The sequence below is a fragment of the Danio rerio genome, chromosome 16 (genome assembly GCF_052040795.2).
Source record: "Danio rerio strain M-AB ecotype USA chromosome 16, GRCz13ab, whole genome shotgun sequence".
NCBI lineage: Eukaryota > Metazoa > Chordata > Actinopteri > Cypriniformes > Danionidae > Danio > Danio rerio.
Genome location: NC_141036.1, coordinates 18,049,569 through 18,062,537, shown reverse-complemented (window position 1 = coordinate 18,062,537; position 12,969 = coordinate 18,049,569). Strand labels below are relative to the sequence as shown.

Sequence of the window (12,969 nt, the reverse complement as noted above, 5' to 3'; positions counted from 1 at the left end):
ACTACAAGATATAAATACAGTATAATAGAAAATACTGTGAAAATGACTTTGCTCTGTTAAACATTTATTTAATTTACAAATATTGTTCAAATGTTTGAAAAATAATTACATAGTGACGAGAGGGCTGACATTTTTGCTTTGAACTGGTGATTGGTGTGTGTGTGTGTGTGTGTGTGTGCGTGCGTGCGTGCGTGCGTGCGTGTGTGTGTGTGTGTTTGTGATTAGTAATCCCCCTTTGATTTTTTATTTATTTTTTTTTTTTTTGAAATATTCCCCAAATTATGTTTAACAGAGCAAGGACATTTTCACAGTATGTCTGGTAATATTTTTTTCAAATAGAATAAAAGCAGTTTTTAATTTTTTTTAAAACCAATTTTAAAGTCAAAATTATTAGCCCCTTTTAAGCTATATATTTTTTTGATAGTCTACAGACCAAACCATCATTTAACAATAAGTTGCCTAATTACCCTAACCTGCCTAGTTAACCTAACTAACTTAGTTAAGCCTTTAAATGTCACTTTAAGCTGGATACAAGTGTCTTGAAAACTATCTTGTCAAATATTATTTACTGTCATCATGGCAAATGTTTTAATAATAACTAATTAGAAATTAGTTATTAAAACTATTATGTTTAGAAATGTTGAAAAAATCTCTCTGTTAAACAGAAAACTGGGAAAGAAATAAACAGGGGGCTAATAATAATAATATAAAATTAATAATTAATTGTGTTAGACGATAATCTGTTAATTAACACACACACACACACACACACACACACACACACACACACACACACACACACACACACACACACACACACACACACACACACACACACACACACACACACACACACACACACACACACACATCATATTGTATATAGTGAAAGAGACCATGTCTATTTATTTTTGATCTTTTTCTAATAATTCCCATTGTATTTGACACAATAGTACAGATTTCTTTCTGAAGAATGAAATTATTGTTTGTTGTTTGATCTTGTGTTGAATCTGGGGTAACTTTGATCACTAGTCGTTTTCATGAAATCAGTGTTTACTAATTTAAGCTTCAACTCTTACTTTATCACCAAATCTTTGTTTGATTGTTGAATTATTGATTCATGTTAAATAAAATTGTTTTTGTCTTTAATTGTATTTTGACGTTCTCAACTGCAGTCTTAAAATACACAAAGTGCACTACAATGCTGTGTTTGCTTCGTTTATTTGTTCTTTATTATTTCTGGGAAAAATAAAGGAATAGCAGTATTCTTGTTTGTCAGGGAGGTGTTTTGTTCGTGCAGGTAAAAGAGGGAGATGGCTGAGAGATAGACAGTTTGGTGGAGGAAGATGAAGAGCACATTGGAAGAACCACCTTAAAACCACCAGTAAAGCATGCATAGATATATTTATCACAGAGCATTTCTTATAGCACACCTCTTACGGCTCATTCAGTTTATATGAATGGATTTATATCTGTATAGCTTGATGAAACCACGAATTTCCTCATGACATTGTTTCTTGTCCAAAATCTTACTGTTTCTGTGTATGATTCTTCCACCAAGAGGACAACACAGGGTTTGAGTAATAGACAGATAACATACAAAGGGAAAGAGAGGAGGTGAGAAAGACAAGTACACTAGTTCACAGGGAAAAGGAGAGAGGTAGAACAAAGGTTACAGCATCATGCCAATAGACAGTTTTGTTGTGAAAGATGGCAGTATAGAAATAAAAAAGAAATCCATTATTCTGTAACAACTACATCCAAGGATATACATTTGGCTTTTTGTTATTATTTATTCATTCGTATATTCCTTATCTTACATTAAAAAATAAAAATAAAAATAAAAAACGGTTAAAGAGGACATGACATCGCTCTTTTGGTTGCAATAGTATAACCTGGCTTTGCATGAATGCCATGTCAGATTTATATGGTTGAACTTTTTGAGGCATTTGTAGAAAGTTGAAAATATGATGGTGGGATTACAGTTATCACAGAAACAAAAAGGTAAATAATTACTTTAAAATTATATAATTACCTACAGTCTGTTATTTTGTGATCATTAAAATCTAACTGAATCTTTAGCCTGTGTGATTTTGAAATAGTTTATCATACTGAGGGAACATTTCATATAAACTTATAATCTTTTATCATCATTTAAAATGGCTTCCATATGTTCCAAATCTGTATAAACAAATGAATGAAATTAAAAATTAAGTACTAACTTCAATAGGAAAAGATACTATGGAAGTCAATTGTTAGGGAATCTTGTTTGGATACAAAACATATTCTTTTGTATATAGCAGCAGAAGTAATTCAAAAACAAGTGGAAGGATATTTCTTTGTGTGTGTAACCTGGCCCTTTAAGATATCTAAGAATGAATCAGTATTCAATATTCAGGTGAATTACCCCTTTAATATTATTCCCAATCATCATAGAAAATGCCAACAACATTATTAGGCTACAGTAAAGCTTTTGAAGCTTTTTTAAATAAAACTCAAACAAGAATTTGGTCTGCAATGAGCTGCTAATGCCACCAAACCCGACATAAAAACTAAAGTTACAAGTTGTCATCGTGAACTTGCTTATTGGTAAGCTTGCTTGAGCATAACATATTACTGTAAGGAGATGGAAATGTCTAACTATCATTTTTGATACCAAAAGTTTTAAGAAAAAGCTTTATTAATTATACACTATATATCATTTTATGCATTAGCAAATAGTACAATCATCATTTGTTAAGCACTAACTTTACATTATAAGACATTAGTACACTGTAAAACCCAACAGTCAACTTTATCAAATGAATTGAGTGTAGTTACCTCAAAAGATAATTCTACTCATTTGAAAAGAGTTGTGAACTCGGCGTTGAAGGTATTGAGTTTATAAAATACCTCATTACTTCAACTTAAATTTAGTAAGTTCACAGTACAGTATTTTTTAAACTCAAATGGTTTGTAGCAATCAGTTTCCTCAAATGGTTTGAGTTGCCTTAACTTATTGTGTTTTACAGTACTCAGTTGCTTTAAGTTCTCTTCATTTATTGTATTTTACTGTGCTCAAATTGCGTATTTACTCAATATACTCAGTGTGTAGTTTACTCTGAATATTTACTCAAATGGATTAAGTTAACAATACTCGTTAGGATTAGCTTTTGAACACAAATGGTTTGTTGCAATCGGTTTCCTTAAATGGTTTAAGTTACCTTAACTTTTGGGGTTTTACAGTGTATAAATACAGCTATAAATTCTTAACATATTCACATTGTATTTATACTAATAAATGTAGACTTAATGTCCTATAATGTAGACTTAAGCCCCAGTCAGATCACATGAATTTGTCATGATTTCGGGATGATTTCCTTGATGTAGGGTGTCGTGGGGATTCGTAAACAATAAAATGGGCGTTGTGACACAAGATTCAATCGTTTATTATCATGTAATATGGCATAGTTCATGACAACCGATACTATGTCTGCGACGCCTCAAAACACCATTGCAGATAGTCAAGCATGTTTAATTTTTTCCTCATTCTTCATAACGAGTTCTGTCACGTGGATGACATGGGGTGACATAATCAGTCATTGGTTATGCAAACTTTAACTACCTTTTATAAAATATTGAGTTGTTTTAAGCAGTTTTATCTGATAGATTGGCACAACCATCTTCACTCTCACAACTAGTTTCTGAGTTCTCTCAGCCTTTTAACAAAATTTTCTCTTCCAAGGTAATCTGGGAACATGTTCAGTGCTGCAAATAAATCGCAAAGGCATTTCCTGCTTATTCAAATTTGTTATTAGGGAAATCAATTTCTCAGAATCTGTGACTATTTCACTTTATTTTTATTTAGGCTAGATTATTATTTTATTTAACAAATCAACACAATTTCACTGCAATTAGTGTTTTGGCGTTTATAGAGGACTTGTTTGGAAGTCAAAAAGTTTCCTCAAATGTTATGAGTTATTCTTGTTTTTAAATTACAAAAGATACATTAAAATTAAGTTAAAAAATATAGCTAACGAAATTCGTTTCAAAAGTCTTTTTTTCCAAGAAAAATATACGTTTGTTTTTGCCCCTCCACTACTCAACTATACGGGTGGATCATTTGCTCTGAGGAAAATACAGTTTTAATAAATGCTTCACTGTGATTGTTTCACAAATCTCTGTCATATATTTGCTAATTTTTTTAAATATGTCATTATTTTAAAGATTATGTCTTGAGCATCTAATTTTTCTTTGCTGCTGCTTATGTGCTATCATTTTATCTGTCTCACTCGCGGCAAGTTCAGGTAAGAGAGTGTTTAACAAGAAACCCATAGTAGGAAAATATACATTTAGATTTCAAAGAAAATATCTTTATATTAAAAAGGAATCGTAAGTTTGATCCAATACATGTCATAAGGAATGTCTTTAAATAATGAAGTTATTAGTTGTATGCAAGCATCAGTGTTTATTGAGATTTAAATAAGATTGAAAAAAAATCTATCAAAATCAAATCAATTGAGATAAGAAATATTGTTATAGCAACACTTGTGGCTGCTTTGAGAAATAAAGCACATCGTAGACGTCACAGGATGACTGACTGTGAAGAAACAAGTAGTCTGGCTCATTTGTTAACCATGACAATTCAAGATTTCATCAAGAAAAAAACATAGCATAATCTGATATAGTCTTTCGTACCAGACAATAAAAATCATGTGATCTGACCTGAGCTTTAGTGCTTAACAAATGATGAATGAACTATTTTCTATTGCTTAAATGATTTATAATCTCCAGTTAGTATAAACATGTTTCAGAAAAACCTGAAGAAAATGGATAACAATATGTGATGTGTTTTAGCAAACCAGAGTGATACAATTACAACCAATGATGCATTTATCTCAGAATAACAAATGTATATCATACAGGTTGCAAAGTTAAATCCCTCCCCTATATAGCCTAATTCTTCAATAAATAAATGGGCACATATTATTTCAACGTGAGCAGCTTTTGGAGGTCAAAAGTGTTAACATAATGTAAGACCACAATGAAGTAGCACTTGTGCTGTAGTTCCATGGTTGGCTACATGTAATTATAATGTCAGTTTTAGTGATGTTATATACAATATAACATGTATGATGCAGTACTCAAAAATTAGTTAGACCTTCCTCAGGAGCCTCGCAGTAAAATAATATGCACCTCAACATATAGAGGAGGGAGTACACACAATTCTGTAGAAAAATAAACATTGTCCCAACATTGCATAAACAATCGATCAATAAATAAATTCATTCAAGTCAACATACTTCATATAGCTATTAATGCTATTGCCTCTCACCACCAAGCTGGTATCACACACAATCTGTGTACAACACCCAAAGCTGTATACTGTTGTAATTAACGGTAGACAGTGTTTTCCTTTATCCCTGTTTTTTTTTAATCCTTGGAGATTCATGCATGACATCACAATGCAGAATGTTGTAGCTTCTCTTTCTGAACCAAACTAATCCTACTTTGGGGTGCATATGCTTCATGTCTGTTTACATACAAACACACAGTCAATGCACAGTTTGTAATGTCATGGTAACTGTAATAATCAGTACCCATGACGAGCAGGAAGACGCCTGTGCAGTTCAAAATTCCAAATGGCCTGAGTTGTTCATGAGGTCACTTTACTCAAAGTCCATTTCCCTTCTCACTCTGCAGAGACATATTTCCTTGATAACGTTTATTTACAGTATATGCATCCAGGTCTTGTTGTATTCTCGCCTTGATATTTAGTGAAAAAAAAAAGTAGGATGAAATACATTTTTTAACAAAATTTCCGACATGCTTTATTATAAAAATCATCAAAAACTGGTCCTGCAAATGTAAATAAAACAGAGTACGAGCTGCCATGAGGGTTGTTTTGGCAAAAAAATTGTTCTTCTGTTTTTAATTTAAGGTTATAAGTCATTTCCTATCAGTTTTTCTCATCTCAGTTGTGTGTTTTTTTTTAAAGAGGACAAAAGCTAATAATTTGATCTGAGTTCATTTAATCTAGATATTCCAAAACTGCAAATCTAGATATTTTAAAGTTGAGGTTTAATTTAACCAAAGTGAACAAAATTGTCAAAGTGATTAAATGAAATAGTCAAATTTGTAACTGAAGCTCTGCAAGTACAGTGCGAATTGTGACTTTTTGTCCCATAAAATATTAAATCTAAAAGGCATCTGTACTCCTTTCACCAACCAATGCAAGTGCAACATTTTAATATTATTACTTATTTTTCTGTCCTTTAAGCAGCCGGTCAAATCACTAAACACAGAGTGCTCACAGAGTCAGTCTCAGCTCAGAAAGGTCCAGTGCAAATATCTATACAGTGGGACTCCACAGTACACTGACAAACATCATGCATGCCAAATGACACACAGAAAAGGAAGCACACTATATTACAATCCATTATTAAATGTTTTTTTGTATGTGCATTATTGAAATTGATTTTCATTACTGAGAGCAAAGAATAAATAAATTCAATACAATCAGTACATGTCACTTGTGACCAGCTTGTGACTGCTTGTAAAAATACATAAACATAAATGACAAATAAAATAGAAAAATACTAAAAACATGAAAAATTTTAGTGTTTGTTTGTTTGTTTAAATGAGTTGAAAATTTAAAATTGATTAAAATTAATACTTTTATTCAGCAAGGTTGAATTATATTGATAAAAAATGTTTATTGCAAATAAATTGTGTTCTTTTAAACACTTTAGAAATGTGTCATTGTTGCTTAACAACTTGACTTGCAACTTTTTAAGATTTTTGAAGGATAATTTGACACTGAAGCCTTTAAAACATCTGCTGAATATTTAGCTTTAATTAATACACTTTAAAACAAATCCGGAATTTTACAGTTTATTTCCGGCAGCTAGGGTGCCAGAACATAAAATAACAGGCGTTAAATTATAGAAATCTACCGTAAAATAATGAACATTAAATTATAGAAGTTTTCTCAAGTTTAAATTTTTGGTAAATTTCTGTAATTCAACACGGTTATTTTACCGTAAATTTCTGTAATTTAACAGATGTTATTTTATGTTTTTTTATTATTTTATTAGATTTTTTTTACAGTGTAGAACAAAAAAGTCTGTGCAACTAATTTATTTCAAAAACATTGAAAACTTCATTATGCTCCAAAACTTTGTATGGTACAAGTACACTGCTCAAAAAATAAAGGAAGACTTTCTAATCAAAGGATAGCTTGAAGTCAGACTTTTGGGATATTGATCAGGGGTGCGTTTCCCAAACAACGACATAACTCATGGCTGAACTATTATAGTACGATGCAACGATTGGGAAAAGAAAAAATATAGTGAGAAGTTTTTCCCAAAACCATAGTTGCTCTGTTGCAGATAAATTGTTTAAACAATGTTAGTTATAATGTAAAACGTCTATAATGACACTCTAAATGTGGTAGAGGATCAACTTAATAGAAAAACCCCATAGTTTTGTGCAAGTTACTGTATATTGTTTTATATGCACACGCATTAAAAAACAAAAACAAAAAAGTAGTATTTTTAAAAACATGCACTCGTTTTCATTCCATATTCTATTTTAAAACATCAAACCACTTAGCTAATCTCATATATAAACTGTTAATGGATGTAATTTACAGTAGGCTTTTTACTAAGAAAAAAATCCTATTTAATAATAACAACAGTAATCATTATTATTAATATTATTTTTATTATTATTATGTAGGAAATTGTATATTTATTCTTTTTTTTTTTTTTTGAGCTCGCCGATTTAGTGTGGGCATAGAGCCTTGGCTGTGTCCAAAATGGCATACATGTTTTTAAAGTGCACTGCGAAGTGAACACAATCGTCAATACAAAGATCAGTAAAACTGAACTGTACAAAAAATACTATCATAGCAAATTTTACTTTGTAAAAAAAAACTTTTGTTTTTTTTTGTAAACTAAAAAACTAATCACTATGCTTCTAACTGCAGCTCTAGAGGTGTAGTTGCAAGCGTACATGTTTGCGACTGTTTGCGAATTTCTGTCGGAATGATAGATTTGGCAAATGCCAAATCAACTAACTATGTTTATAACGATGGAACTTGTGACCTTAGTTGCTTAACGATGGTTTTTAGAAATGCACTACTGGTCAGTTAAATAGCAGAAGTAAATGGAAATAGGGTGGAGGCAGAGTGAAGTTTGAAAAACAACAAGACAACTTGGGATGGCTTTTACAGGAGTGGTTTTACACCGACTTGCACTGCTGTTTTTAACTAGTTTTGCGTTGGGCAAAATACCTGTTATCAGTACATGGACGCTACCAAAGCTGCATAGGGAGTCCAACTCATCCTGGGATAAAAAATATCTATGGTGGAACACTTCTACAGGCTATGGCCCCTGACTGCCATTAGGTTTGGGGATGAAATCCTTGAACCCCTTGTCAGATCCTGTGCTCCTGCAGTGGGTCCATGTGCACAACATTCATTCTTTCATTTATTCCTTTTCGGCTTAGTCCCTTTATTCATCAGGGGTCGCCACAGAGGAATGAACCGCCAACTTATCCAGCATACATTTTTACACAGCAGATGCCCTTCTAGCTGCAACCCAACACTGGGAAACACCCATGCACTCCTGCATTCACACACACACTACGGCCAATTTAGGTTACCCAATTCAACTATACTGCATGTCTTGGATTGTGGGGGAAACCGGAGCACCCGCAGGAAAGCCACGCGAACACGGGAGAACATGCAAACTCCACACAGAAATGCCAACTGACCCAGTCGGGGCTTGAACCAGCAGCCTTCTTGCTGTGAGGTGATCGTGTTACCCACTGTGCCACCATGACGCACACGTGCACAACATTGACTGGCTAAACATGGCAACAGCATTCAGGCAGTTGGTGGAGGATGAAGGATCTGATACCATTTAATTGCCCCAACACTCATTTGTCCTAAATCCAATAGAACACCTCTGAAATATTTTTGTTTTGGTCCATCAAATGCCACTAGGTTGCACCTTAGATGGCACAGGAGCCCAGGGGTGTCCTGGTTCACCATACCACCATTGCCTCATTAGGATACCCTGATGTTGTCAGTCATTTATACAATTCATACAAACTACTGAGAAACAGTCAAATTTCAACAAACTACCCTAGCCTGCCCCAGCATTTTGCGGTTTGATCTTATTGTATTTTTTTTTATTTAGCCCTTTGTATGTTTATAATTTATTTTTCAAACAACGAGGCATCTTTTCTTTTGATCTAAATCAGTATAAATATTCAGCCTAATATTTCCCCCCATTGAGATAGGATGTGTTTTCAAAGTGTCCATTTAATTTTTTTGAGCAGTGCATTTGCTAGTCTAAGCCTACGAGGATCTGACGTTGGATATCTTTTTTTTTAATAAAATAAAAAAAGAAGAAGGAGAAGAAAAAAAAAAAACCCTATAGATTCTGTACCGGTTTGTTCCAAATTAATGATATTATGTTTATCAGCATAGAAGCTTTGCGCCTGTTTCTTTTAATAGCATAAAAAACGCAAATGAAAATAGAAAATAAACAAGTGATTTTTGTTGTAAAATAACTATTATGGCATGTTTTATCTGGTATGGTCTGTGTGGAATCTATATTCTAAAAGGGCATGGGCTAAAAAAGTGTGACTTTCTTTTTTACAATTACATATTTACCTTTTTGTTGTTTAAAACTAAATATTTGTATTATTATCATCAATATGGTTTATTAACTATAAGTTAACACCTTTATTTTAAATAACGAGTGCCACCACTCTATGTAAAAGCATGCACATATTTAACCAAATGTTTTTTACTGTATATTCATCTTCCTGAATTACATACCGACATCTCTTATCGCTCCATTCAAACTTGAGTGAGACTTTCCTCATTTCTCTTCTTTCCCAGTCAAAAACCTCCATTCTGTCTTCATTTTTCAGACATCCACATAATAAGGCCTAAAAAATCATGTTCACACAAGTGCATTAACTTTCAGCTCTGATTTTCCATTTTGGGTCACTTGAATTCCATAACAATGGTGTTTGATTCCTGAAAAAAAGAAGTTTTTTATTGTTTTGTTATGCTGATTGAAATGTCTTTTAAAAGCAGCTCAAGTCTCTTGCCGGTCACTCAGTTGGTTGCCTTTGTGTCTGTGGGTGAAGATTCTGATTCTTCCTTTTCTTCAAGCTCTTCTATTACTGATGGTGAGACATCAGACGTCTTTCTCTCAGTGATAAATTCACCAGAGGATTGACCTGGACTGCTTCCTCCTGCTGAGGTCACTTCCTCTTTCTGAGCCACTGGAGATGGAATTAGTGTCACTGCTTCTGGTTCCATACATAGCGTAACCTCTTCCACCTGAAAAAGAGGATGGACATTAGTCTGTATCTGTATATGCATAAAGGTGTCTAGTGTGTAATATGTAACTTATGTGCTACCAGTAACACCAGTGATGTACAAAACCTCTAGAAGGTATAGATACGCTGATAAACACTTTACTACATTGTAAAACCCAAAAAGTTAAGGTAACTCAAACCATTTGAGGAAACCGAATGCAACAAACCGTTTAAGTTTAAAAACTAATCCTAATGAGTACTGTAAAGTTAATCCATTTGAGTAAACAAAGCTATATGAGCACAGTAAAACTCTATAAATAAGAGAACTCAAACCAACTGAGTATTGTAAAACCCAATAAGTTAAGGTAACTCAAACCGTTTCAGCAAAGCAAATGCTACAAATAATTTAAAATAAAAAATCTAATATGAGCACTGTGAACTTACTCCATTTAAGTTAAAGTAATGAGGTATTTACTGTAGTTAACTCATTACCTTCAACACTCAGTTGAAAACTCTTTGCAAATGAGTAGAATTAACTTCCAGTAAATTTTGAGTTAACTACACTCATTTTATTTGATAAAATTGACTGTTGGGTTTTACGTTGTCTAAAATTACTGACATCATATAGTACAGTATCAACCATACACTGTAGCCTACTAGTACATATACACAAACACACCTCAACACCACAGCATCAGTAACATCAGCTTCAATGCTATGTTCACACCAGATTCAGAATGTATGGATAAATCGCAATATTTGTGCGTAAAGTTGAGTTAACTCGCTTCATTCGCACGTCAAATCTGCTTCATTTGCATATCAAATTCACTGAGCAACAGACGTGGATTTGCATGATGGGCAGGGCTTCAGTCTGCCCGGTGGCTCTAGCTTCGTTGCTAAGTGGCTAACATGGATTTTATTGAGAAAATAACAGTGTTTATGTGCTTTATGAAAGCTGATGAACAACGTCGATGCGTTTGGAGCTGTGTCCACTAGATTCTTTCAGAGATGCAGCAGATCTGTGAGTTTATCAACTTCTTCAGAAACTTAACCTGGATGATGGAGGCTTTCAGCAATGCTTTTGACAGAGTTGAGCCCAGTTTGATGAGCTGTTGTCGGTGTGTGCAGGAGGATTTCCCCCTGGGACACCAACAACAGGTGCTTCGTCATAATCACGCCCCCACAGGAGCAAGATTCTGATTGGTTAACGTGGCGCAAATGTCCGCTGAAATTCAGATTTTCCAACTCCAACTTTAGTGCTGACATTTTGACTATTTTTGCTTAGCATCATAAGCGTGTGGTGGTGTTGAAAACTGGGGTGGGGCAAAGTTTAGACCATAAAAATGTACTATTTGTGTTTCTTTGTACAATGTACAATGTGTTTTTTACATCTAAAATGTTGTATTGAATGGCAAGTCAATAGATGTAGATGGTGATATCACATTGTAAAGAAACATCTCTTGACCTGTATTTTGCCGTTGTTGGTTTGGTTGGGAAGTATTTGCATATATCTATAAACTGCATGAATTAAAGTCCAGATTTTGAATCTAATATTTACAGTGTATATTTAACCTGAACATTTTACTTTTAAGACGCTGTTTAAAATATTCATAGTTACTGATTAACAGGTAACAGATGGTTAAAATACATTTTAAAGTATGTATGTTTCATTTGTTTGTAGACACCCCTTAATTTGGTTTTACTGCAATTTCATTCAAATAAATTTAAGAGTGGCTTAGTTGTCAGTTTGAAGCCATTACATTTTTTTCACTCACTTTAATCTCCCCATCCTGTTCGTCGTCCAGTAAAGATGAATGTTCTGTTATCACATCCTCTGTGGGGACTGTTAGATTTCCATCTACAGGCATCCCCATGTAGCCCACCGTGTCTGGCTGGTAGACCTCAGTCTGTGGTGTGCCCCACAGATCCACCAGTGGAGGATGAGTGAGGGGAGGGAGGCTGTGGATAGTGCTGTTCGGAGTAGCTTGTAAAGAATGAGTGGCACTCTGTAGTCTTTGCTCCAAGATCTGCACACAGAGACAAAAACTGCTCAAGTTTCCTTTGCAGCAGCAACCTATTTTTTTCAGCTACCTGTTTTTATCACAACGTTTTTCAATTAAAAACAAATTAATTATGATGTTTAAGCCATGATGCAAAACCTATATGACTGCATTCCGTAACAGTGACAAATTCAGATAAAACTAAGGTCTTGCTTATTTAGGCCTAAAACCACACATGCAGAAAACTAGAATACTGTCTAACCCTTGATGGATTTTCAGTTCAGTTTTCATCTTCGGTCAAAAGGTGTTGCCAAACTTCAACATGCTAAGAATGAAAGCTTAATTATGCTTTCATGATTTCTCAATTAGACTACTGTAATGTGTTACTAGGTGGTTGCCCTTTAGGCCTAAATAAACTTCAGTTGATTCAAAATGCAGCCGCTGAAGTGTTTTTAGGAACTCTGGACAGTTGATTATTCCCAGATTATCAAAATCGACAGTAGGCAGTAGATCCTTCTCATATCTGGCACCTAAACTCTGGAAGAGCCTTTCTAGCACAGTTCGGGAGGCAGACACACTTTGTCAGTTTAAAACTAGACTAAAGACATATATTTTTGCAATAGCATACACATAAAACACAAACGCA

At 33.8% G+C, this 12,969-nt stretch overlaps 2 protein-coding genes across 30 annotated transcripts in view; one reads left to right on the top strand and one right to left on the bottom strand.

The window, feature by feature from the left end:
• Positions 1-1,154, top strand: part of clcn1b (chloride channel, voltage-sensitive 1b) — a 68,147-nt gene extending 66,993 nt beyond the window's left edge. For 2 of the 26 annotated variants that reach the window (XR_015511218.1, XR_015511234.1), the window contains exon 24: positions 857-1,154. The gene's annotated coding sequence lies outside the window, so the exon portion shown is untranslated. Of the gene's footprint in view, positions 1-766 lie in introns of all 26 variants that reach the window. The other 24 variants (XR_015511213.1, XR_015511223.1, XR_015511215.1 and 21 more) reach the window with 19 other exon arrangements.
• Positions 1,155-7,730: 6,576 nt separating this feature from the next.
• Positions 7,731-12,969, bottom strand: part of fam131bb (family with sequence similarity 131 member Bb) — a 90,998-nt gene continuing 85,759 nt past the window's right edge. For all 4 annotated transcript variants that reach the window (XM_087286851.1, XM_087286852.1, XM_087286853.1 and 1 more), the window contains 2 exons: positions 12,099-12,350; positions 7,731-10,345 (listed from right to left, as the gene is read on the bottom strand). In XM_087286851.1, the coding sequence (XP_087142977.1) occupies positions 10,118-10,345; positions 12,099-12,350 (480 nt within the window). In that variant the 3' untranslated portion in view covers positions 7,731-10,117. The remainder of the gene's footprint in view (positions 10,346-12,098; positions 12,351-12,969) is intronic.